Genomic DNA, 27592 nt, shown 5'->3' on the forward strand with positions numbered 1-27592 from the left:
CCTTTAACAAAGATACATATTTTATCATCATGGTGTATAACAGGCGAAAAAAGGAAGTGACTGGAGGATAAGAACAGAGGTGGGCAGGAACCAAGTTTCTGATTCTTGCTATTGAAGAAGAATCCTTATATGCTCTGTTACACAGCTACTTTCTTATTGTTTTATGGAAGCCTTCATAGCAGGCTCCAAGTGTGTTTAACGCCTGAGGGTTTTTATGCTTTCAACAACAAACTGCTTCAGAAAACTTTCTTTTAAAATGCTGAAGTAGTTGATTAGTAATCTAATAGTTCTAGCCGCTGTTATTTGCTCAGCATGAGGTATTAAAATTAAATGATCAAATGGTGATGTTTCATAAATGTTTCTCTAAACTGCCAAGAACTAGTCTGCTTGTAGTCTTCCTAAAGAACACTTAGTGGTTTGGCTTGTCTTTTAAATGTCCTGCCAACACATTGCCACAGGGAAAAGGGATGATAGGGCAGCTTGGAAGGTGGAAGAAGGAAATTTGTGGATGTTTTGAACTAGAGTTTAAGAGTAATTTTAATGCAAAATGCTGTATAAAAAGACGGTTCCTAGAAGAGGCACGGGTAAGAGAGGAAGGAGGTATGCTGTATGTGAGCATGAATATCACAGACAACTTGAACAAAAGCCACTTTATTTGCCTTATGTTCAGTGGGTATTTAATACAACTCTCCACTAGCCATCTTGAATACAAAGGTGCAGTAATTCTTAACATTTCAGCAAGAATATGAAATATTACAGCTGACAAAAAAAAATAATATCCAGCTATTAGCAGCTATACCAAGTTTTTTCTCACCTCCAACTCCATCATTCCTTTATTCACCAAGAACATGAACGACCAATTTACTGACTTCTGTCACAGAAAGCTTTAGTATAGTAATTAATGTAAAGGATGCAGCCTAGGATAGTTTAATGTTTTTTGCAGGGAATAAATGAAGCAGAAGTCAGCTACTATTGGCCCGTCATTGGCTATAGGTGCTGGGTTTAGTATCTGCAGATCTTAAAAAACAAACAAAACTTCGGGGGTAGGGAAGGTCCCCTCTCCTTGCAACTTGTGAATAATAGGAAAACAGATAAGCTAGCTACATTCACTTAACACATACCTTTATTCCTCGCTGGGATATTCCTCACTATGAAAAGAGCTTAATTTTTATAATTTACTTTTTAACTGAAGTGGTAGCAAACGTGCTTCATTTTCATTGAGTGAGGAGAACTACCAGCAAAACTTAGGTGGTAACAGGCAGGCAGCCCAAAGAGGCAGCTCACAGGTCCACTATGATGTAAGAACATTAACTCACACACCTGTGATAACAATGCTCCTTGTACCTAGAACATCACATCTGGTACGTGAACGAAATTGTTCTACAACACCAGCAGCGAATAGCACTCATCAGGGAGATGACAAACCAACTTCAGAGCAACAATACAGATGTATTTGAGCTCCAGGGAACAGTAAAATGCAGAAATTATCTAGAAGAAAGCCTTCAAGTAACAGCCGGAATAGTTGCTTTAAGAATGACTTAAATGCATTTTATTCTCATTTCAGTTTATAGCAGGGTGGTTTTTTCCCCCCTCCACTATACCTGGTCCAAAGCTGTACAGCTTTATTCCATGCAGTGAGGTTACTATAATGCTATTATCAGAAACAGAAGCAACATAGAATGCATGTTGTTTCCAAGACTAAAGGTTTTAAGAGCTGGAATAAGCATCTACAGTCATAATGCAGTTTTTATTTATGTTAAACAGCTTTTAATGTTTATACTCAATAAAACTAGAAACGGTTTAAGTGGATTCTTTTCTAGGTTAATCTATCATTTTGAAAGGGAGATAAAGAATAACTTAATAACCTGAGTTCTAATGTTATAAAAACAAGTGCTAGAAATCATACGCCTTCTACAATGATATGTGCCCCTAAATGCAGTTAGATTCTTTTCTGTGTATTTTTTTTCCATAATCATAGATCTTAGTTTAGCTGTATGCCAAACTGTTTTCCTATCCCTAAGCTGTCAAGAAAATTTTGAAGTACAAGAAAAGGTTTATATGAAACTAACCTTTTTCACTTACAAAGGTAGTCCAAAGTATCTAGAATCTCAATAAAAGTAGAATGAAGTCTTCTTTGATCTGTCGATCTTTCTGCTTTTGAAAGCTTTCAATGCCTTTAAATGTATATTTTTAATATTTACTTATATACATAAATATAAGTAAGAGCTTAATTATTTAGCTAAGGAAAGGTCAGAATTGGTCCTAATGACATTATATTGGTCTCTTTTAACAGAATAAACCATCTGTATTTGCAATGTCTCATATAGAATCTTATTCTAAAACATAAAATATTAATTGTGAGTCTTCCTATGAACAAAGATTAAACCATTTGTCATCACACTGAGTTCACCAAAAGAAAGCTATACATTGTTTTGCATTTGTATTAGTGTAATTGTTTTACTTATAAAACCTTGAAACCTAGAAGATAGCAACATTTATTTGAATAAAAAAAATCCTGAGAAGACTTTTTCAAAGTCACATTCACAAACATTACCAGTCTATTCTCAGACTAAAACGAACTCTCAAGCTAAAATGCTAAGCAAGAAGTTGGTTTTAAATGGGTACTACTATTGTGTCTTTCCAAGAAGACAGTGTTAAGTACCAACTGTAACTATGAAATGTTTTTCTCTTCAGTAGAAAAAAGTCTAGTAGATCACTCAAGAAAGCGATTTGCAGAAAGACATCCTAACCTGCAACTGTCCCACGTGTTTGCCAAAGACATACTTGAAAATCAAAAGACATTTCCATTTCATAATCTATATGTTTAAAAAGCTGTGTAGATGATGTACCAGCACTAAAACTTAATACAAAAAATAAAAAAATAAAAATCTGTTGAAGGTCCAGTGACTAAGGATATGTGGAAATGCTGCTCAGTTAAAAAAACAGCACAATGGTGACAAGCCAACAGCACACCTTATACGCAGGCCAGAAAGTTCTGGAAAGCAGAAAAGCTGATAATGTCGCACTATGTGCTGATAGAAGTCTGCGTTTGTTGCTGGTTTCTACTCTGTTTAGAAAACGTGTGTATCAGAAGAAACATACGTCAAGCTTTTATCTCTTGTAGATGCTGCTGGACCTACAAAAGAACAGAGAGAAGTACAAATAACTGACACTGTAACTACAAAAAAGGCTAAAAATAAGCCTTCAATCTGAAAAGCTACATACCGTCTTACTGTTTGGCCTCCTGTTTTTCTTCTCATTCAGACACTGATCAGCAATTGAATACATTTTATGAACTGAAGTTGCATCCCAGTCATGCATCTTTGCATCAATATAATCCTCAATAGTTGCTTCCTCGTCCTCAATTTCATCTTTGATACCTAACTGCAAGAGAGTTTGAAGCAATGAACAGATAACATGTAAGCATCTGAAGATCATATATTCCACAGTAGCAATTTGAAAACTTGCTTTGGGCTCTGCACTTATTTTTGCAACCACGTTTCTAGACAAAGAATAATGGCAGTGGTTTGGCTGCATAATTATCCATCAATATTTTCAGAAACAACTTATGAGACTATAGTGTGTGATAGAAGTGTACAGTACATTTATCTCTGAGTTAACACAATTGCATAGCAAGTTCCTTTTAGCTGCGTCATACAACTTTAATATTCAAGGCTTAGTACAGTTTCTTATCAGGCTGCTTCTCTTGAAAAAGTAACAAAGTACCCGTGTTTACTTACTAACCCACAAGTAGGCAAGCATAAGCACAAATAACTTTTCTTTTTTGTCAAGTTTGTAAGGCCTCATTCTTGAGATTAATGCCTTCCTCCACCAGTCGGTCACTGGCTGCTATGTCTACTCTAAGGAAACTTCTACATCAGTTGACAAGGAAAAACCAGACGATGTCATCTACCTGGACTTGTGTAAGGCCTTTGACATGGTCCCAAGTGACACACAGATCTCCAAATTAGAAAAATATGGATTTGAAGGATGGACCATTCAGTGGACAAGGAGTTGTCTCGAAGGCCACACTCAGAGAGTGGTGGTCAGTGGCTCTACGTCCAGATGGAGGCCAGTGACAAGTGGTGTCCCTCAGGGGTCTGTCCTGGGACTGGTACAGTTTAATATCTTTATCAATGACATGGACAGTGGGATTGAGTGCACCCTCAGCAGGTTTGCAGATGACACCAAGCTGCATGGTGTAGTCAATACACCAGAAGGAAGGAATGCCATCCAGGAGGAGTTGGATAAACTTGTGAAGTGGGCCCATGTGAACCTGATGAGGTTCAACACAGCCAAGTGCAAGGTGCTACACCTGGATCAGGGCAATCCCAGACAGAAAGGAGCACAGACTGGGAAAAGAACTCATTGAGAGCAGCCCTGCAGAGAAGGACTTGGCGGTTCTGGTGGACTAAAAGCTTGACATGAGCCAGCAGTGCACCCTTGCAGCCCAGAAGGCCAACTGCATCCTGGGCTGCATCAACCAAGGCAGATGATTGTCCTCCTCTGCTCTGCCCTTGCGAGGCCCCACTTGCAGTCCTGCATCCAGGCCTGGGGCCCTCAGCCCACAAAGGATGTGCACCTCTTAGAATGGCACCACAGGGCTGGCCACAGAGTTGACCAGAGGGCTGGAGCACCTCTCCTACAAAGACAGGGAGTTGGGGATGTTCAGTCCAAAGAAAAGGCTCTGGGGTGACCTCAGTGCAGCTTTTAAATACTTCAAGGGCGCTTATAAGAAGATGGAGAGCAACTTTTTGCTCAGGCAGACAATGATGGGACAAGGGGAAGGGTTTTAAACTAAAAGAAGGGAGATTTAGAATTTAGATATTAGGAGGAAATTCTTCACTCAGTGGGTGGTGAGGCACTGGCAAAGGTTGCCTGGAGAAGCTGTGAAAGCCCCATGTAGGTGTTCAAGGCCAGGTAGAACAAGGCCCTGGGCAACTTGCTCTAGGGGAAGGTGTCCCTGCCCAGGGCAGGGAGGCTGGAACTGGATGATCTTTAAGGTCCCTTCCAACCCAAGCCATTCTATGATTCTAGTTTGAAATCAATTTTCAAATCTGATGGTTTTAGTCCCAAACTTTCCAGCCCCAACGCACTTGAACTACGTTATCGGCAATCACAAATACTGTCTGAGGAATACCACGGACAAGTCAGTGAACAGAGGCAGGCCTTCTGCTGTCCCCTATGGGTGAGTCTGAAACTGCTGACATTCAACCACCCTAAAATTTTCAAAGCTAGGGATGTCACGTTGTCTTACACTGACCATTCTCTTTATGCTCCCTAAAATATGTTACAATGATAAAAACGTTCCAATCATGATCTAAAATGGAATAAAAAGTATGATTTATCTTGTGAAAAATCCCACTTTAAATAAATAAATAAGGCTTAGGATTGCATTTGACACAGCGTTGAGTTCTCCAAGGTCATCACAGAGTTCAACAGGATAAGTATTACACTACTCCAGAAGATACGGATTAGAGAAAATATTCTATTAATAGTACACAGGTATTCCTAAAGCTGTGTTAGAAGTGATCTGATATTGAATAGTATGGAACAAAACCAAACCAAAACTCATTTCTATTTCATACTTAGTAAATAATTAAGCTGTTACATTAGAACTATACCAGAAAAATCTTGGATTAAGTAGTTTGAAAAAAAAAAAAAAAAAAAAAAAAAAAAAAAAAGCAAGCTTATAAGATTTTTAATTCAAAAGAGTAAGTTTGGAGACAAAGTTCCTAAATTAGCAGACTATTTCTACTTAAACATTAAAAATCAAAGCACCCCAAAATAGTTCTTCCATTCCCAACTTCCCTAGGGTTAAAAACAAGGTATTTGCAAATTCTTAGTGAAGTTGAAGAGAATGAAAAATGATACAGGAATGGTAAGAAACAAAGAACCAATGGAGATGAATGCTTTAAGATGCTCTAGTAAAAGATGAACTACCAGGTTATCTGGGTAAAACTGGATTACATGTATGTTCATAAAGCAGAATGGTGTGTGTGTGTATATGTGTATATATATATATATATACACATGTATATGTATGTATGTGCGTATATATCAATAAGAAACAATATCAAAACAAAGAAATAAAGCATCAGATTGGAAGGAGATGACCTTGGGGATGGGGCAGTTATCTACCAGCCAAGAGAGAAAAGTTTCTGCCTCACTTCTAAAACACACATTGATACAATAGCTCTTATAATAACTGCATCTCCTGCTGACTAATTTGATTGTCTAATAACCTGTTAACTGACTACGATTTCACATGATGTGATCCTGGAGGGAGAGAGGGAGAAAGCAAAAAGAAAAATACCAGTAACTGTGGCTCCCGGTTTTCATCTACTGGTGGAAGACCCGTTATTATTTCTAATAAGACCTAAGAGAAAAAAAAATAAAAATCAGAAGAGAAGAAACATACAAAAACCCTTAGCATATATACCATTTGAGAAGAGAAGCATAATCCTCAGTCTTTCAAACAAATGTTCACAGAATCCATATTTGTCCAAAGACAGCCCTCTATGCAATTGTTTGGTGTTCCTTCCTTTACTTCCATTATCACTTATTAGCAGTGTGGTTTGGGAAGTTTTTCCTCATCCTATATTGCATTGCTTCAAAGCAAAATGGAAGGACTCCCAAGATACTCAATCACACTATCTGGCCTACCTGCCCATGAAACTAAATGCCGTGAAGGAGGGGGTCAATGGCTCTTGAATCTATTCAGAATTGATTCATTTTTCTCCCAAATAATAAGCAGTTATCTTATTTGGATTAGATAAGCACTGTATTCAGCTTTAAGGCAAATCCCACATGGTACCACACATTTGGTGCTGAAATATAGTAAAAGAAAATTTGAATTTGAATCATTTTCTTAAAAATCTTCAAACAGAGTCACATTTCTGTGCATTACTATGCAAGAAGTAAAACAGTTTTACATTACTTCAACCTATATTTAGTTGGAACTTAGAATGTTGTTTTACTCTGGTCTTTCATACATAAATTCACATTCTAAAGATATCCATTTGAAAGTGCATTAGCAAAGTCAAAGTTTTGATCCACATAGTTAAATGCTTTTAAACAAATCAAAGTTCAGAAATACTTTCTTACGAGCACATGCACCAGGGGCAGGGTAAGGAGAAATAATAGATCAGAGATAGTTCTCTCATTCTTAGTTCCCGGGTATTCTTGATTCTGTACACTTTTACCAGTCACAAAACAGAATTCATATATAGCTTTGAACATTCTACTTACTACTCCAAAACTGAAGATATCAGATTTAGGTGTTATTTCTCCTCGCAAAGCTTCAGGTGCCATATAGGCTGCTGTTCCAACAACTCTATCAGTCATGATGGTTTGTGTAAACGTTACAGACGCTCTTGCAAGTCCAAAGTCAGAAATTTTGGGCACATATGTATCAGTTAATAAGATATTTGCACTGGTAGAAAGTGGAGAAAAAAGAAAAATTAATATTCCAAACCAGTAACTTGGTTTTATTAAAGACTAATAACTTTTTAGTAACTAAATGCAAACTGGTGTTCTGAATGTTTCTTGAAATATAAGGTCTTTATTCATATTTCTTTATATATATACATAACTTTTTTTGAAATTGCTCAATTTCAAAATGAATTGCTCTAAGTAAATTAAGATCTGTCTGACAGGAAGACAAATCCATGCAGTTTTTCTTGTGCATGCATGCAAAGAAGAAACAAACAAATAAATAAACAATCAACAAAAAAAAAAAAAAAAAAAAAAAACAAAAAAAAAGAAAAAAAAAACAAGAAAGAGCAAAATTGGGTATTGGATCACATTAGAATTCTTAGTTGTTAAATCTCTGAACCAATAAAAGCAGGTTTTATAACTATTATCTAATACAATGTCAACCATTACAAATTCCCATGTAAAACGAATAACAATACTTATATTCTTCTCTTGAAACGTGCTGTGTTTCTATTTGATCTCCAGCTTTTACTGGCCTTACAGAAAACCCGGAGTAGGAGGCCTATGTAAAAGATCTTACATTTTTGAAAAATATTCAGTTGAATGAATTGCGGCATAAATCCTTCTACTATTTCTTATGCTTGTAGAATTTGGAACCATTTCAAAATCACTTATTTAATATTTATAATATTTCTCCTTATTTTCTGACCCCCTTACTGGAACTTATTAGCAAACTACATAGCCAGATGCAACATGTAACACTAGAAACTTACTCCTAACTTGCCATTCTTGTTCACTAAACCTTGTCAACAAAAGTAACACAGCTGCAAGCTACAAAATGTCACTTGGCACTAGAACAGCTGTAAAAAGCGTTATAATATACAATCATTGCAAGAAGCCAAACATCAGCCAACCGGTTTCATAGTTAAAGCTTGTTAAGTAGGAACAGGATCACAACTTCAAGTTGATAAGCAGCTCTGATCTCTGAAGAGTCAAGTTACGACAGGTCATATTGTGATACACCACAACAGAATCAAGTTTTATTGCAACTGTCAAGCTCCAGAAGATACAGGCACTATTTCCTGGGTATAACCAACCAAAAAACTATGGTCAATTCTGAGAACACCTATTCAGACATGCCCTCACTAGCCTACAGAGAAGCTGTTCCAATGCCTGGGTAGTTATGACACATTCCCACATAACAGATGAAAAGACAGCTAAGTTTTACTTCATTTTTCATTTTGCTAAGTTTTACCTGGGAGCGGCAGCAATATTAACAACACCAACCAAATTGATTGAACTAGTCACGGTGACAGTGCAAGAGGTTACAAAATGGAATTCAAGAATAACAAAACTCAGTCCTGTAATATGATCAACTCACAGCAGTTAGAAGGGTAGAGCAGCACAAGGTAATGAAAATGAGTCCCTCCCAGGCATTACACTTGTCCAGAATCTTAAGCAGGGAAGAAAGAAGAAGAAACATGAATTGTCAAAGCAGCAGTACATTTTATGAGGGAGCTGAAGCAACAAACTCTTTCAGCATAGGCTGAATTCACAACATGTATACATTCTAGATGTAGCAGAGTTGTTAGAAGCCAGAAAGCGACTGAAACATTCATCCGTGACATTCAACCAGTCCGTTTCTCCTCGTTAACTCACAAAAGGAGTAAGGCATTTAGGGCTTTTCTTCAAACATTTGTACTGTGTTGGTATTTCAAAAAGAGAACCAAACTACTAGCAAGAAAGGGAGAAATAAAAATCACAGAATGCAAAAGCTTTTTCTGATCTCTGATATCCCTAGAAAAAAAAATCTGGTGGTATAACAACCAAGTGAACACCACATCAACCTTGAAGAGCCCTGAATTTCATAAACCTGACTTAAGTCATTTTTAAAGTCTTCATAATAAATAGAAAGAAACCAAAGGGGACACTCAGAAGCAGTGTTCTAGGAAGAAAAAAAAAGGCTGGGTTTTCATCTGAAAAACTCCCAATTTAAGAACTCATAATGTTCTCCAACAGAAGCTTTTTTGTTAGCAGCAATTGCAAAACAACAGAACTTCTGTGTGTCTTTGCAGCACTCAAATAACTGTTTGATAGTGACAGATTACAACAGCCCCAATTATCTTTAGAAGTCTGTTCTGGCCGTGTCCTTGCGGCACAGACAAGATTATGGTGATGGATGGCACTTGCAGAAAAGATTGTGCCCTTGAGTGAAGCAATGATTCTTTCAGTCTGTTCCCTCTAACAGACTTTAACAGGGTACAACAAAGCAAAAACAGCCAGTGATAGTCAGCAGCTTTTACCTTTTAATGTCTCTGTGAATATGATTGTTGTCATGCAAAAAGTTGATGCCATTTGCTGTACCTTGAGCAATTTTACATCTTGTATCCCAAGAAATTGGTGGAGTGTCATTCTTGAATAAGAAGGGAAAAAGGGAAGTGAAAACATGAAAATTTATTATACGCATAGATACAAAATGTCTACACAATACATATGATACACACAATACACATGATACAAAACAACAACAAAAAAAAACACAATCCAAAACAACAATTGCTTGCCATATGTTGTGATTTTCAAGTAAATCATTTAAAAGATTAATGGCATAGATTTCTTAATTTACTTTGACAGTCATATATAGTTCTCTTCCCCACACTCTGCATCAGGTTAATTTACTTTTTTTTGCAGGTGTTCTCAATAATATTTGATGCTGAACCTGTATGACGAGCTACATTGCAAAGAGCTATCAGCATCTACTGCACCTTGCTGTTTGTATCAGCACCAATACCAGTGCCTTTTAAGTCAAAGCCCATCACTCCAAGCAATCAACATTTTTGTACTATTAATAAGAAGTTAATCTTCCAACATTTCTGGACTTAACACTTCTCCAAGAGTTTAGCTCAATCCACACTAATAACTAGACCTTGGAAGCGAAGACACCTTTCAAAGTGCATTTCAAAAGCACTTTTTAATCTTGTCTGTAGCCAAGGGAGGATGATTAGAGTATTTTGTCACTCTACCACCTCCCTTGCCTGCTCCTCAAAGCCAAGACAAGAAGCAGATGACATAAGAGCTTATGCCCCAAACAAAGCCAGTGAATTCACAATGAATCCTGCTTTATCAGCATACACACACATTCAGTATATGCATTCCTCACCTATTTGACTTTATCAGATGAGGACTCGTTCTGAATTTATATTGTAAATTTGTCTTTTCCTTGTAAAAAAAAAAAATTAGTTTAAAAAAAAAAAATTGAATTTCCAATTTTAGCTTTCAATTACCACTATTATTCTCAGCTCACTTGTTGATAATGGCCAAAGTTACATGTATATGAAAACATTCATCTCTGTCAAGGACAGTCATTTCTACAAATAAACTTGCACTGTCTTAAGCAAAACTTAACCCCTCTTCTATATTGACCCAGCTGGAAAGCAAAAACAAAAAACCTGCATGCATGTAGGTATCTGAGCAAATCAAACAAACCAGCCTGAGCCAGCAGTGCTACCAAACACATCCAGGCCTTTCCCCATTCAGTGCTACTTATTCTCATCCTAACACAATTCCTTCCTGTTGGGGCAAAGCTGGAAACTTGCAGAGAAAATGTCTCCAGTTGAAATGTAAAGATTTTGCTCAGAGTTCATCCTGATCAGTATCCCAACCCAGCTCTCCATCCAACTACTAAACGCTTGAGCCAGCACAACAGGAAGATCAGTGCAGAAAAAGCAAAGCTACATTTTTGGGTTGTGGGGGCATGGGTTGTTGAACAAACACCAATTTAAAATGTTGAACAGATGACAACCTCAGAAGTTGCACCTGCTTAATATAAAGCAGGTTTTATACTGTTAAATTACTGTGATTACTGTGGACACACCTAGCGGGTTAAATCTGGTTTACCATTTTTATCCCTCCAACAAGGGCTGGTTTCTCCCTCATACACAAAATTGCCTTTATCAAAAAAGAACTAACTTCTGTGTTATTAAAGGCCAAGGCTAGAAGATACATCATTTGATTAAATCAGACGAAAGCATTACACAAAATAATAATTAAAAAGGAGCATACCCCATTTGTTTAGGTGCTTCAGAAAGCGATACACAGACTAGGAACATCATGTTACAGCTGCTATCACAAGGGCAGTTTTACAACACAAAATCTCAGGGGCTAGCAGAGAACAAGCCAATGTCAGAAGCAGGAGCTGCAGCACCCTCTGCTCCACTCCACAAAAGCACAGCAAGTCCAAGCTTCCCTGGACTTCGGGGTACTGGTGCATCACATTATATTGTTATCTGCTTTGACTAATTAACACTGGGTCTAAAACATCTGTATGTAACATTACTAGAAGAGTACTTCTCATCATGTGTCTTACTTCTAGAACACAAGAACAAGTAGTAAAATACTGTTTGGCCACTACGGTTTGCTACTGTTCCAAAGGGATTTCAGAAATAGCCCCACTTTAACAAAGTAAGGCAGCTGGAAGCTAGAAAAGATTTTACTTACCAGACAAGCAAGTCTATCAAGCAATGAACCATTGGGCATGTACTCATACACCAGACAGGGCTGGGCACCATCACTCGAGAAACCAAGCAATTCCACTAGATTCTCATGCTGACACCTGTGGCAACAAAATTCTATTCAGACATGTTCTGCCAAGCTCCTAACGTTTGTGAGAAAGCAAGGCAGAGGCAACTTGCTCCCCCATGCCACATTCCAGCCCTACTGCACAAGAAACTAGCCATTTGTCAGCAGCAGTGCTTTGATGTGACCCAAATACACTCATGCTCTATATGAAGTTTAGCAGCATAAGGTAAATTTTCAGGTTAAGACATAAATAAGGGACCATGCTAGCTGAAGTGTTATCTAGCAACTCAGATTCTCAGAAAAGGTTATAGTGATATTTATGAACTGCTACTTACTTTGCCATCATTTCTATTTCTTGATCAAATTGCTGTTTCAAATCCTGAGCACTAATATTAACCATCTACAAAGAAAGTATTTGACATTAATATTGTTGTACATATTCAAAAATCTGTCACTGTTCACAAACCAAGTTGTTGGCCTTTATTTTAATTATTTACACATAACACCTACTTAAATACTGCTTACTGTATTTTTTTACTGAATTCAAAAACAAACAAACAAAAAGTATCAGAACATGGTCTTTAATATCATGTAACATGATGTTACTGGAGTAACTAATCCAGTTTCATCAGAGTCACCAACTTAGCATAGAATGGTTTGGGCTGGAAGGGACCTCAAAGCCCACCCAGCTCCAGCCCCCTGCCATGGCAGGGACACCTCCCACCAGACCAGGTTGCCCAAAGCCCCATCCAGCCTGGCCTTGAGCACCTCCACGGATGGGGCACCCACAGCTGCTCTGGGCAGCCTGCGCCAGGGCCTCACCACCCTCACAGTAAAGAATTTCTTCCCAATATCTAATGTAAAACTGCCCTCTTTTAGGCCCCAGAGCTGAATGCAGTGCTCCAGGTTTCACCAGATCAGAGCAGAGGGGGACAATCCCCTCCCTTGCCCTGCTGGCCACATTCTTTTGACTCAGCCCAGGACACGGTTGGCTTTCCGGGCTGCGTGCACACATTGCCAGGTCACACTGAGTTTTTCCACCAAACAGCATTCCCAAGTCCTTCTCAGGGCTGCTCTCAATTCATTCTCCACCCAGCGTGCATTTGTGAGTTTTACCTCACTTGATTCTCCTACTTGTGCATTTTATTTCACTGCATCTTCCTACTAAAAGCACTTACTAGTTACAAAATTAGTTATTCACACAAAATATTTATTACAAAGACTGAAATTATACAGCAATACCTATTTAGTTTGTTTAGCTTGTGAGTCTCCTGCCTGACTGTGCCATAGGAACTAGAAGGGAAACCTCACCTGCTCCCCTTCCCTTCTGCCCCTTCTTGTGTGCAGGGGGAGGAGGGGAAGTGAAGAAGCACCTTGCTGACCCCAACAACTATCCAAGCCACCATAAGAACCACTGAAAGGCAAGACATCATCTCTGCTGACAGTGACAGCATGCACCACACACAGGACTACAGGATAAGGTTCTCAACTCAACTGATGTTTAATGTAGGGATGCTTTTTGAAACCTATCATTCAACACCTTCCACAGATAAACAAGACTATACTATATGGTCATTTTTCAGAAAAGATGTTAAGGATAACTCACAGCAGCAAGTTTCTTCACAGCTACGTTTCTGCCATTGATGTAGCCTTTGAACACCACGCCAAAGCCACCTTCTCCCAGCTTATTACCTCCATCTGATTCTGGTCGTGCATCGAAATTATTTGTAACACTTTCCAAGTCACGAAACCAAAAATTGTGGAAATCTAAGAGAGATATATGCCATTTAACACAGAAATGCATTTTTGCTTATGGGACAAGCACATTGAATTGATTCTCTGTCTATCTGCTACAACACAAATCCTGACATAACAGAGCCCTACTTTCTGATGCAAGGAAATAAATGTAAAAAAATAATCTTTCTTTTAAAAATATATCTTTCCTTAATCATCTTTTCTCCAACCTTCTCAGGTATTTCTGATACTTAAGATCCAGATCTAAAGGACAAGGTGGTAAACAGTCTACAAAATCAGTATTGAAAGAGGGCAACAGGTTTATGTGTAGCACTAAACAAATTGCAACTCAATTAATAATTAAGTTTTCCATTACATTAGCCACACTAATTGCAGGGTGCATCTCATATTCTGATGACTTATTATTACCACAAGCTTCATTCACGGTCACACAGAAGAAAAAAAAAAAACAAAAGCAAGGAGATAGGAATGTAGTCATTACTCCAACGTGCTCCTAGGATTTATTTCACAGAGGTGAAGGACGGATCAACAAAAAAGATTGTACCTAAAGTTTTGCAAACTAAGCACCTACCCGTGTTACTAGACTGTGAGCTGTTTTCCTGACTTAAGTAGGAAGCAGTTGAAGGTTGCTCCTCTGTATTCTGAGAGGGACTAGGTTTTACAGCTGCCACTTCTTTTTCCTGTATAGGCAGCTGCTTCTCATCTATGGGCAAAGTTTCCTGCGAAGAAAGTGGTAACGTAACTTCTTGTGCCTCCTTTACAGCTTCTGAAAATGGAATTTAGAGAAAGGGTTAACTGTGTTAGGAATAAGAAAACAAACAAACAAGTAACAGTATGGCATTATTAACTCAGATTATGCAAAATGTAAACTCCATGAAAAGATTATATTCTTCTAATGTGAATACTACAGGGCTTTTATTCAAACTTGAAGCACTCTAAACCAATTCTATAAAGCTTGTATTGTAAATAATGACAAAGACAGCCACTGTAGGTTATTTTGAAGTAATCCTTTCCGACCTTCAGGTTGCTGTGAGGCTTTTTAGCCCCCCAGAGAGCTGCTGACAGAGCCCAGAGGGGTGGGTTACCTGGCAGCAGAAGGCTCGCGGGTGCCAGGAACTGATTCCTGAGCAGCAGCTCCACCAGGTCAGCGACCGTGCAGTTGGTGGTGCCCCAGTCGTAGAGCAGCTCGCAGGTGGGGCTCTTCCCCATGCGCTCGAAGGCCTCGAACCTCCTGAAACCACAAATTGGAGGCGGCTTTGAGAAGAGCGGCGGGGGGGAAGCAGGGGCAGAGATTAACGGCGAACGCAGGGGCATTAAAAATGAGGATGTAACGGATTGCGTGAAGTACTTAGAGGCATGAAAAACAGCACGGAAATGCACATTTGGGTATAACACGCGCAGCTTCAACGCTGTGTTGGGGACACACAGTGCGTTTTACGTGTCCGTGGCTCTGCTTTATTCTGATTTTGGCCGATTTCGCCGCGTATCGCCTGCCTGGAGAGCCAAGCGGGGCGGAAGGCAGAGGAACCGGGCTGGGACCAGCCCCACGGGGCAGCCCCCGCAGGCACCCCCCGGGGCAGCACAGCGCGACCCCCGCTTTGCTGCTAAAAACCCCAAAAACGGGGCCGCGCTGCGGGACCGGGGAACTTCCCGTTAACCCGGGGACCTGATGTGCAGCTGCGTGTATCTGCTGTCCCCCGAGGGGCCGGCGATGTCCGCGGCCAGCCGCCTCCAGCCGTCCTGCGGGTCGATGTATGCGGCCAGGCGCTGCAGCAGCCCGTAGGGCAGGCGGCGCAGCGGGGTGGTGGGGCCCACAGCCCGGCTCATCCCGCCCGGAGCGAGCCCACCGCGTAATTCCCCTTTAAGAGGGCAGGGCCTGGCGGAAGCGCGCTCCGCTCCGCCTTCTCGGGGCGCTCCACTGGGAGGGGGGAATAGAGGGGGAGCGCTTTCTTCCCCCTCCGCTGGAGGGAGTTGGTAGCGCCCTCATGGCTCCCTCACGGCTCCCCCGCGCCCCTCCCCGCGGCGCCCCCTGGCGCCATCTTGGATCCGTACTGCTGTGCGCGGGGCCGCCTTTATTTCCATTTTTATTTAAATTTCAACCGCGTATCTTTAATTTTACCTCGATTTTTAATTCTAACTCGATTTCGAGTTTTAATTTCTCGCCCCTCGGGGGACCATGCTGCCTTCCTTCGGCTACGCCGCCGCGCACAGCGGCTTCCGCGGCACCCTCAAGGGCTGCCCCGGCGACTTCGTGGTGCGGGAGCTGCCGCTGCCCCCGCGCGGCCCCGAGCGGCCGCGGGCGGAGCCGGCTCCCCTCAGAGCCCCGTCCCCCGGCGGGCAGCAGCAGCCCGCAGCGGGGCTCCCCGAGCCGCCCGGCGACCCGCTGGCCAGCTGCCTGGGCGAGGAGGCGAGCGAGCGGCTGGCCCGCTTCGCCCGGGCGCTGAGGGAGGCGTGGGGCGGCGGCGAGCTGAGCCTGGGCAACCCGGGGGGCAAGGCGGAGCGGGCGGGGGTGCACAGCGCCGTGCGGCAGCGCTTCCCCTTCCTCGCCACGGCCACCAGGGGCCGCGAGGTGGTGGTGAGGGGCGACGAGGGCTACCGGGAGCTGCGGCAGCTGGTCAGCGAGCCCGAGGCCAGCGGCTTCTTCAGGTTCCTGGACGCCAAGGTGGAGGGCTCCACCTTCTGCTTCGAGCCCGACGGCGACAAGGAGCACCGGCGGGCGGTGCACCACCTGCTGGGCAGGAGGTTCGGGAAGCTGCTGGAAACCAAGAGCTTCGCCCTGCCCCGCGGGGACATGGCGATAACCGTGCGGTTCCGGGGCAGGCGGTCCCGAAAACGGCCTGCTGAGGGCTCCCCTGACGGGCAAGAAGTTTACACAGGTAAATATTGTGGTGGTTTTAGGAAGTGTTAGGGCTGCTCGCCCACGGGCCTGGTGACAGGGCGAGGGGGAATGGGCTGAAGTTGCGCCAGGGGAGGTTTAGGTTGGATGTTAGGAGGAACTTCTTCACTGAAAGGGTTGTGAGGCACTGGAACAGGCTGCCCAGGGAAGTGGTGGAGTCACCATCCCTGGAGGTCTTCAAAAGACGTTTAGATGTAGAGCTTAGGGATATGGTTTAGTGGGGACTGTTAGCGTTAGGTCAGAGGTTGGACTCGATGATCTTGAGGTCTCTTCCAACCTAGGTGATTCTGTGATTCTGTATTATGGTGTTCTTCACTAACACTGACCCTCAGAATCACTTTAGTATGATACATAGGCCTGATGCACCCATTGCTTATCCTGAAATAAATCATTCCCGGTGTAATATAGTTCCATCACTGAAAAACAGACCTGAGATGGATGAATCAAGTTACTGCAATGATTTACATAAACTGTTCAGCGTTAATGCTTACAGTTCTTTTGCCTGTATCTCTAATTCTCTGTTATTCCACATGCATTAGTTCTCCCTTGAAAGAAGTTGAGGGATTTGAAAAGATGTGTTTTCATGTTGTACAGTTTAGAAAGGTCAGATATGATTTATGATCTCATTTCTTAAAGCAATTGTTTTCTGATAAACCAAGTGTTTCTAAGAATAAGTCATGTTATTTGAATTGTGTTGCATTTTGTCAGGTACTGCTCTTAAAGTCAGCAGCGGATTGATTGTTCTGAGTTTTGTTTAACGCATCTTTATTCTTCCCATTCAATACTGGAAAAAGTCCCATTTCCTTTAATTTTGTGGGGTGGGAGAGGAAACAGTGGGAGCACTGTTTCTTTGCAGTTTCCATGCTGTCATAGTTTGAAGGGAAGAACAGGACATCTGCTCTGGAAGAGCACCTGTATGATTTGCATCAAATTCCTAATAATTCTGAGATGATTGTTTCAGCTTTCACCCTTCAGAAAGAAAACCTAGAAACACTGGAAGCAATCGGCATCTTGGCTGCTGAACTTGGAGTTCTTCCTTCAGACTTCAGTTACACTGGCATCAAAGACAAGAAGGCTATTACTTACCAACCTATGGTTGTGAAGAAGGTTACTCCTGAGAGGTACTAGAAATCTGGGTATATGAAGTTTGAGACATATTTTAATATGTTAATCAGCAGATTGCACCATGTTGATAGTTAAATGTTCATTAAGCAACCTGGTCTACTGTGTGGCATCCCTGCCCGTGACAGGGGGGTTGGAACTGAAGGGCCGTTAAGGTCCCTTCCAACCCAAACCATTCTGTCATTCTACCACTGTGTCTTTGCCTCCTGTATCAGAGCACAGTGGCAATGGCTGTAGTATTTTGTGGCTTTACAATGTGTACAGCATAAGATTCAAGTCCACCAGTGTGGAAATTTAAAGAAAAGTCTTCCTTTGTTTGTTTTAGTAATATGAGTACGCTATATCATCTGGCACGTTATCCTTCTAACTCATGCTCATGTGATCCCCTTCACAGTTTTCTGAATACCATCTACTGACAGGAACAGAGAGGGAACCTATACTACGTGACCCAACAGTTTTCCACATACTATCAAAGCTTTATCTAGAGGTCCACAGACAATTTAAGAGCCTTATACAGATTTAAAAAAAATAAAATAAATCACTGCAATTTTACTTTGGACAGATGCTCTTTTAGAGTCCTGAATATCAGCTTCTCTTACATCGCCCAGTATAGAAACCTGAGACTAAGTAAAGATGCCACCAAGTGTAAAGGTTCTGAATAACATGACAATAATACAAGTCATGCCATTCGGTTCCTCATTTTTGTTACTCTAGACAAAACTCAGTGGGTAAAAAAAAATATATTTTACGTTCTGCAGTAGCAACTGCAGTAAAAAAAGTTTTTAGGGTTTGAAACTAACATAAATAAATAATGATAGTAAGGTTCTACTGCAAACCGGACTATAAGGCCGTTTGTTCAAGAGAATAGGCAAAACTTTGTCTTAATGTATAAACAATTAAGCAAAATAGTTAAATGCTTCCAAGCCTCTTATATATCAGTAAATAATTTATGAAATTGTTAAAATATTTCTTAGCAAGTAAGCTGAAATTTCCCTTCATTTGAATGACTGTTTAATATACGTAAGAACAAAGAGATTGAGTGGATACTTTAAAGGGCAGATAGTTGAACTGTCAGCTGCGTTTCCAATTACAGGCTTGTGCAAGCATACCCAGAGAATCAGTGTTCTGAGTTTGCTTTTGTTAAGGCTGACCAAGAAAGAGCAAATTGTGTTCTGGAGACTAATAGAGTGGCAGACATTCCTTTTTTTTTTTTTTTTTTTTTTTTTTTAAGATTTTTATGACTGAAGAATGAATTATTCAATATATATTCAATATATGAGTTATTCAATTAAAAATACAAAATTCAGTTTGGTTGCTTTGAGCAATGAATTGTTTCATTCCAACACCCATCACGCTACAAAACATAAATGCAACTGAAGCAAAAGTTTTAGAAGTGTTTATGGATAACAACTGAATTTTAAGACTATCTCTGCATTTGCTTTGATTTTTCTCATAGTAATCTGTTTTAAATCTCTTTTGAATTCTTCAGCCTTTTTAGTTCTAGTATAAGGTAAAGAAGGTATTTATTGCTATAGTTCTATAGCTTTTATAGCGGACGGCTCATAATTTCTCCCAATTGTTTATGCAGGTTGAAAGAAATTGGAAGCAAAATGGAAAAAAAAGGCATGAAAATACAGAACATACATTCAGCATCCCAGCACCTTAGGCTTGGTCAGCTGAAGGGCAATCACTTTGATATAATTGTGAGAGATCTTAAACTCCACAGTCATGACTCCTCTGCAGATTTGAAAGAGAGAATATCTGAAGCAATGGAAAATATTAAGGTAAAAAAGCTGCATGGCTGCCAATAAGGGGTTGTAGTTCTGTGCTGTAACACAAATTGCTTTAAAAAAATATTTGTAATGGCAGAACAATGGTGATATTTCCCTTCTTTGATGTTTTCGCTGTTTTATGGCCTTCCTTCATTATCCTTGGAACAAAGCTGCGATCTGAAGGAGGCCCATAAGTGAATTCATTCTGTGTTGCAGGCTTCAGAACCCAATGTGGTGCAGCAAGACAGAAGGGAAAGCAAATTGGTAGCAAATGAGTACTGATAGGTGAGCTGTCAACCAAAGTAATGTGTTTCACAGTGGCAGTTGATAGGATAAAAGAATATAGTTACACGTGTCAACTGCTTGCCTTTTTTGGTCATTTGAAGAAAATGCATGTTTGGCTTGGGTGAAAAAATGTATACTTTGATGCAATAAATATGTGTGAAATGTCTGTAGCGGACAAAGATCCCCTGAAATCTAGTGGATTTTGATTGCTCTTATCCTTTGTGTGATGATGAGGGTTTTTTTCAGGTCCTATCTTAAGTCTCTGAGAAAAGTAGAAGACAATCATGGAAAGGAAAATGTTTAGATGTTTTGTACAGCAGTAACTTCCCTTGCTTTCTAAGTAATGGCTATAACACAAATTACTTTAAGAAGATTACTCCAGGAATAAAGACTTGAATGAAAACTGTCCAGTGTGTAAAAGCCAAATACATGACGTGTAAAAATTTTGGAAATGTATTTGATTACTGGAAAAAAAAAATCAACTGGTGCTTTAATGCCTTTCTCTCTTCTACATCTGGCCTTTTTACTCTTGGCCTTTACTACTGTAATAATCATACAAACAATCTCATGTGAAAAAAGAGCATTTTAAAGAAAAAATGTCCAACAGTTCGTACCATTCATTACTTTTGCTCTGCTGCATTTTCTTCGATAGAGATTTCATAATTTGGCACATAGAAAGAACTCTCTTTGATTTGAACTGAATTAGTATTTCCAATAATTACGTATAAGTGATTTTATTTCATTTACCTAAGTGTGTTTTTTTTTTTTGAAAACAAAGAGAATAGAACTTGTTTGTCTTTTTAGACCTTTCTAAATCAGTTGCTAAATCGTATTTTTGTTTTATGTTATTTCAGGATTAAAAAAGTGTGTGTATTTTGGATAAATACAGATATGTGTTGTATGCTTAGTCTCACTGTTTTGATGTTCTTAACATCTTTATTCTTTCTAATTCTAGACAAAAGGTTTTGTAAATTACTACGGACCGCAGCGATTTGGCCAGGGACAAAATGTTCAGACAGATCAAATAGGATTGGCTCTACTGAATGGAAAAATGGTATTTTCATTTTGTAATATAAGTAGTTACTGTCAAGTTCATTTTACATTACTGTTGCAACGTCTGGTGCTGGGGCTGACCTTCCCAGGGAGCAGTTTCATTTCTGAGATAAACCCCTCTGTGTGCTGGAAGTAATTGCCAGATTAGTTCTGACAACAACACAAGCATGAAGATTTTCATGCTGAATCAAGAAAATCTGTAAGCAGTAGGTGCAGCTGCATGTAGCTGAGGAAGTGATTCTCCTGTCTGTGATGGGAATGCGATCATCATTATGCCACTTCTCAGGGAAGTGGCTGCATTCCGTACAACATTTGAACTCTAAAATGAAGCAATCTTTATACAATGCCTAACCTGTAGCCTCTTTATCCTCCTGGGGGTCTATATTCCTTTTGCAAATGTCACAAGATACTACATAGGACCGTACAAAGGGATTTGCTTTTTCAATGCCACAGTAATTTGCTGTATAGAAGAGATTGCTGCTTTCCATTATTCCTTGGCTACTTGCCCAAATCTTAGTTCTGAGCAAATGTTTCCCTGTAAGCTAAGGAGAACTTATTTCTTAAGTAATAACCCTTAAGATAAGAGTCATATACTTTTCAGTGTATCTAGTGTAGTATTTGGCACAGGCTTAAGACAGAATCAAGCTCTACAAAGTCAAATGAATACTTGAGTATTCTTTTCCTCCAATACTGTTTTGATTCGGAGAGAATTTGAGGGCAGACCATAAAAGTAGCTGTTGATGTATCTGGCATTTTGAATTCTGATATGTTAACAGTTGACACAATGTGTCAGTCCCTGCAGAGTAGTGATACAAATCTCTAGTCTTAACTCAGTTACTTTTTACTTTGAAACATGCATTTGTGTTAAAAATGTGACAGTATATGTTTACACAGTCCCAATACAGAGGAAGGCAACTTTTAATAAAAGAGATGAACAGGGAGGGTCACAGGCTGATGTAGGTGGTAGTGAACTGTGTGGCTCCACTGGTGTTACAAGTAGTGTTTTCCCTGGCATAGCATCAGTTCAGTATTAAAAGAAAGGAGTGTTGCCCCTCTGTGTGAGTCTAAGGAAAGCGCTCAGCTTAAGTGTTACACGAAACATGCTGCAGGGAAACAAGAGGAAGGAACTTTCCTGCTCAGGATAGAATGATGGTGTTGCAATGCAGAGGAATCCTAACTGGATGTTCAAGAAGATATTTCTCATAGAGCTTTGAAAGCAATCTCGTGCCTTCTTTGTGACCAGAACCTTTCCTTAATCTGAGAGTAACATAGCCACACTGGTGGCTATGCTGTTCGTGATATCTTCTGTGTCTTTCATGTAGACCTTAAAGAACTGAAATGATTTTGAGAGGTTGCAAATCTGTCAGCAGAGATTTGGATGTACGATTGTCTGTTTAGTTGACAAATAAATATTTTTACGTGCAGAAAATATGAATTATTAATATTGTTCTTTAAAGGTGGAAGCTGTGAAATTATTCTTCACGCCTGAAGATACCGATGACCCTGTAAACAAGGCAAAAAGGCACTTTCTTCAGACTGGTAAGTCCAGTTAAATTGTCTGTTCATCAGTTCAGCATAGGTATTGGGAGGGAATAAAGTGTTGCTGCACAGAGAGAGACTGTTTATTTTGCTGTTGCTTTATGTCACTTATGGCATATTCCGTGGAACTCCTGGCACTGCACGTATTGCTTTTAATAATGAGATGAAGATCAGGCCCTAAATGTGCAAAATAGTGGAAAACTAATGTATTTCAGGTGCAAGGCAGTGCAGAAATAAATGGCATATAGCATAATGCTCGAAAAGACTACAGTATTATTCTCAAAGCAGTTTTGGCCTCCTTCAGTCTGTTAGCTTTTGGAATGCAGCTTTTTCCTCTCGGATTTAGAAGGAAGAATGCAGAATGAGGCACCCAACTGACACTCAGCATTTACCACGTTTGGGCATCTAATTTTATGAAATTTCTATAATAATCTTAGCTCCTGGGTTCTTGCACCTTTGGGCTCTGGTTTTATGTCTTTTTAATTATGTATCTTCCTCCACACATTCCTCTAATCTGCCTTCTTTCTTCCTTGAACTGTTCAACAAAATATGCCAGAAACAGTGTGCTGAGTAAAACACTCTGTGTGTCATGTTTATTGCTGTCATTCAGCCAGCCAACTTTCCCTCCAAAACTAAAAATGTTAAGTTGCTCTTGACCGCAAATGTTTGATCTCTTCAAATCTTCCACATCTGTTAGCCTGCTTATCACTGTACGTTGACACGACAGCTACAATATGTGGCGTCAAGGGACACAGAGACCTTTCATTTCACAGATGAGATAAGATGAATCGTTCTGTGTTATACATTGCTGTGTGATGCATGGAAAGACATTGATGTGGATTCTGTAACAGCTGCTTGCCTTTTCCGAAAAGAAAAGGCCGTGCAGTGGCTCCTTCAGATAATCGCTCTTCATAAGAAAAATTAGGAAGGAAAAATATGTAAAATGTAAGATTTTAAATATAAAACATTTATATAATGTAGTACAAATCTGATTAAATATAATTTCATCTTGGTTGAGGCCTAGACTTCCTAGTGGCCCTTGTGATTTTTAAATTTAAAAATAAAGACATATTTTTTTTTACCCCCTATGAAATACGTTTTCAAATGACTTAAAATCAAAATTTAATGATCTTCCCTAGGTTGTTTTCTACTTTCAGTTACCTGATCTAAAAAAAACTTTGGAGCGATGAAATACATTTCTAAGAAACTGCAACTGGATTGAATAACCGAATGACAGCTAGTTGATTTTATCCCGTGTGAAATACAGAGAAAAGAGTTCATGGGACTGTGTTGATAGGCGTATAAGATGGAGTTTGTCTGACATGACACGCTGAAAGAAAGGGAATAATAACTTAAAAGTCAGCATAAAGGGGTTAGACTGACGCTATTTATTCATACCTTATTATTTCATCCTTTTAAGTGTGTTTTTTCCTGTACATAGTATTTGGAAAATCAATGATTGCTTATATGGTTATTTTTGTTTACATCAGAGGATGCAAAGGGCACACTCACGATGCTGCCGGAATGTAAAGTGAGAGAGAAGATGTTGTTACGTGCTTTAAATCGCTATGGTGTAAATCACGAAGGCTGTACCAGAGGATGGCTCAGCATTCCTCACTCCATGCGTATATTCTATGTCCATGCTTATTGCAGTAAAATATGGAATGAGGCAGCATCGTATAGGCTGGAGATCTATGGTTCAAAAGTTGTTGAAGGTGATCTAGTCTTCACTGAGGAAAATGATGAAAGCCTTTCCCTGAATGACAAGGTAAGTTTTTACAAAATAGTTCTGGTGAAAAATAACCGTAATGCACTTGAGTACATTCATATGTCAGACAATAATCCTATGCTTTTATTTTGGTATGTTTATTAAATTAGTTACTGTTTGTGGTAAATCAAAAAGAGATACATCACTTCTTTCCCCTTTATCACGAAGAGGCATATATGCTAGATGTGTTTTAACAGTTTTTATCTGTTTTGGCTATTCATTTTAGTGAAGGGATGAGAAGGGACAGAATGGCAGAATTGATGTATGTAAGAAATTATTCTGCGTGGCATCTGATGCTCTTCTTACAATCTGGCTGGGGAAAACCTTCAGATTAGGCTTTGGGTGGACCGATATTATCAGTCAGAGTAGATCTGAGTCTTGCTTTCAAGGTCAGACCTTGCCATCACGTACATTATTGAATGTAAGGCCACGGTGCAAGTTGGCCTCAGACTGTGCTGCTAATCATGCTGTAGCTACACAGTCAAAGCATGTTTAGCAAAATTTCTCTTACTCAGGCAATTAAAACAAATTGATGATGAGTCTAAACTGTTGGCAGCTGTTCAAAAATGCACTCCTCTTCTTGGGAAAATAGTAAAGGTCAAGGGAGTGTTTCTGGTTGCCCATAGCACAGCCTTGGTGCTCTGCATGGAGCCACAGGTGAGCAAATATCTTAAAGCCAGCACTGAAATGTATGCTGGCCACAGGCTTGGGCATGCTGAAGTCCATTTCTGAAACAACCAATCTCTTCTTTCAGGGTTAACATATCTTTTTCTTAACTGGATAAGGAGGCAGTTATCCGTCTCCCGATCATCAGATAGAGCGTAGAATTTTTGCAATGTTTTACTGGAAAATAAACAGGGGTGTGCATGGGCAGAATGTATCTCACGTCTTGGGTGGAAATTCTTATAAATTTGCAAGCAAAAGCACTTGAAAGGTTGGTGAATAATTTCTAGTCTCTGTAAAGAGTAGCTTCTGTTTCCATTGTGATTTTTCCTTTTGAGAATGAAGTTTAATAAACCAAGTAGATCAAATCAAATGAAGAGCGGAGCTACCACATTTAGCATTAAGTTACTGAGTTTACTATATATTCCTATTCAATAGAACACATTTTAATTAGTGTTTTTGCTTTTGGCAACGTAACACAAAATTGCAGATTATAGTAATCATACCTAATATTTTTTGTAGCTGGAATAGATTATTTGGCCTTTTAGTAGTCAAATAATCCTAGAATGCAGAGGTTTTTAAGCTTTAAAACTTTGTTTTATTTTATTTTTAACTTTAAAATAACTTCACTTTAAAAAGTTGTTTTATTTTTCTTAACATCTTATCTGTCTTGCCAGGTTCATGTTGTCACTGCTCCAGAAGAGTCAGCTAACAAATATTCTATACACCAAGTAAGTCTGTCTGAAACATCCTGAGCTGATGATCTCTTTATTTGATTAAAATGTTTTGTTTTAAAGATAGTAGGAATATATTAACTGGTGCAGTCTTATTTCTTGCCAGAATGCATATTAAAGAAAACACATGTGAACTAATCTCCACCCTCTTAACAAACGGAAGGAAAAAATACTTACTTTGTAATGGAAATTAGTACAGTGTCATTTGCACTATGGTAATATTTTTTTGAAGTTGGATATAAATGCTTTGAAAATTTATTCAATCTATGTCTGGGAAAAACACTTGAATGGTTCATGTAATTGTTGAAGGCTCAGAGTCCTGTGAAGTCTTACATATGTAACTTAATATCTTTATTTCTGTATCTTTCCCAACAAGTAAGGAAATTCATGTTAGTGTATTTCTAATTTGTTTTAGAAATCGTGATATATTTATTATTTTTGCTACTTTTCATTTAAGTTCTGTTCAAGTAATTGCATGGCTGTATTTAGCAAAAGAAGGAGTTGTTTTGCTATTTCAGGACCCAGAATAGAAGGCTTAAACACATTTAGGATTGTAATCGCATTTCCTTAAAGGGAAATTGGTGAATTTTATTTCATTTTTTTAAAATTTGTTTTTATTTTTTCCTTGAAGGTTGTTCTTCCAATGGTGGGACATAGTATCAAGTATCCCAGTAATAAAGTTGGGCAATGGTACCATGAAAGACTTTCCAAGGATGGACTGCAGATGTGCAAATTCAGAGTGCCTCCGCTACAACTGAATATACCTGGATGTTACAGACACATTTTGAAAAATGTTCAGAATCTGTCATATTTTATAGAAGGCAGTGAAGAAGGAATCAAAAATGAAGACAACCATCTGAATGAGTCAAAACTCTCTCTTCATATATCATTTGACCTTGATCCTTCGTGTTATGCAACAGTCTGTCTAAGAGAAATAATGAAATGTGACTTTTAAGATACCAATTAATGAAAGATGGCAGGAATATTATAGTAATGGAGATATTTTATGTATAATGCCAAGAAAGTGAGGGAGAATCCCACTTTCAAGCCAGAAACATGAAAAATTAATAGATTGAGATTCATACTGAATGGGGAAAAAACAACTCCAAAATCCTGGTTCCAAAAACATGCAAATCCTTGTATGCACTGGAATAAACAATGCAAAGCTGCGTGTCATGTCAGACAGGTTTAACAGAACTTAAGCTGTGAGCTGCAAGCACGAATTTCGTATTTTTGTTGATGTCCTACTTGCAAAGTTACATTCTGGAAACAAATACAAACAGAAGTATATTTTATTTCATTATATTTTTTTAAAAGCTGGTTTACACTAAATGTTGAAGAACATTGAGTAGCCATTATGTCACAAGTTTGCAGCCTACAGGTACCTAACTAAAAAGCTGCTGTACTGAGGTTCAGTAAATATTTGTGTTTTTGTTGCATTCAGGCACCAAGTCTTAAAAAGGTGCAAGTCCTTAATCAACAGTAACGAGTCATCTGGCACATTGTCAGACTGTTGATGAATACAACTACTTAAGTTCATGCTAATGATTCCAGGATTAAGTAGCACATAGCTTTTTAGTTAGTGCTTATTCAATTACTTGATGAGGTGTTTAATTAATATAATTGCAAAAGTATTTATAATAAATAACAAACCCTGTTTTATTGTTTACAGAATGCAGGATCTCTTTCTGTAAAGCCTTATGGTGACAAAGAATTTTTAATGGAACCATCCCTTGGGAAGAAAAAAAAAAAAACAACTAACTTTTATATTCTTAATTAAAAAAGTCAACTGTGATAAAATGAGTGCATTTGTAGACAACGGAAAAATGTCTTTTACCTTGACTTTAGTAAGGCTTTTGCCATGGTGTTCCACAATATTCTTGTGAGCAAGTTAGGGCATTATCTTCTAACATAATGGGTGGGCAAACAAGCAGATTAAAAAAAAAAAAAAAGTGGCTGGAGGAGGCTAGGAGAGTAATGGTTAATGGGA

The 27592-nt window shown here is 39.3% G+C and overlaps 2 protein-coding genes across 2 annotated transcripts; one reads left to right on the forward strand and one right to left on the reverse strand.

Moving 5' to 3' along the window:
• Positions 1-702: 702 nt before the first annotated feature.
• On the reverse strand, positions 703-15624 carry IRAK4 (interleukin 1 receptor associated kinase 4). Its single transcript, XM_084296863.1, has 11 exons — positions 15437-15624; positions 14856-15001; positions 14342-14536; positions 13622-13782; positions 12351-12415; positions 11935-12049; positions 9741-9850; positions 7252-7435; positions 6317-6379; positions 3226-3384; positions 703-3136 (listed from the first exon to the last, which is right to left on the reverse strand). The coding sequence occupies exons 1-11, from the start codon at positions 15595-15597 to the stop codon at positions 3104-3106; spliced, it is 1392 nt and encodes a 463-aa protein (XP_084152989.1). The 5' UTR covers positions 15598-15624; the 3' UTR covers positions 703-3103.
• Positions 15625-15815: 191 nt separating this feature from the next.
• PUS7L (pseudouridine synthase 7 like) lies at positions 15816-27354 on the forward strand. The gene is made up of 8 exons (XM_084287785.1): positions 15816-16646; positions 17628-17787; positions 19377-19572; positions 20801-20899; positions 22356-22437; positions 23928-24205; positions 25546-25599; positions 26234-27354. Exons 1-8 carry the CDS (start codon positions 15947-15949, stop codon positions 26555-26557), a joined length of 1893 nt encoding a protein of 630 aa, XP_084143911.1. The 5' UTR covers positions 15816-15946; the 3' UTR covers positions 26558-27354.
• Positions 27355-27592: the final 238 nt, after the last annotated feature.

This window comes from Netta rufina (assembly GCF_964035555.1).
Source record: "Netta rufina genome assembly, chromosome: 1".
In the NCBI taxonomy this organism is placed as follows: domain Eukaryota; kingdom Metazoa; phylum Chordata; class Aves; order Anseriformes; family Anatidae; genus Netta; species Netta rufina.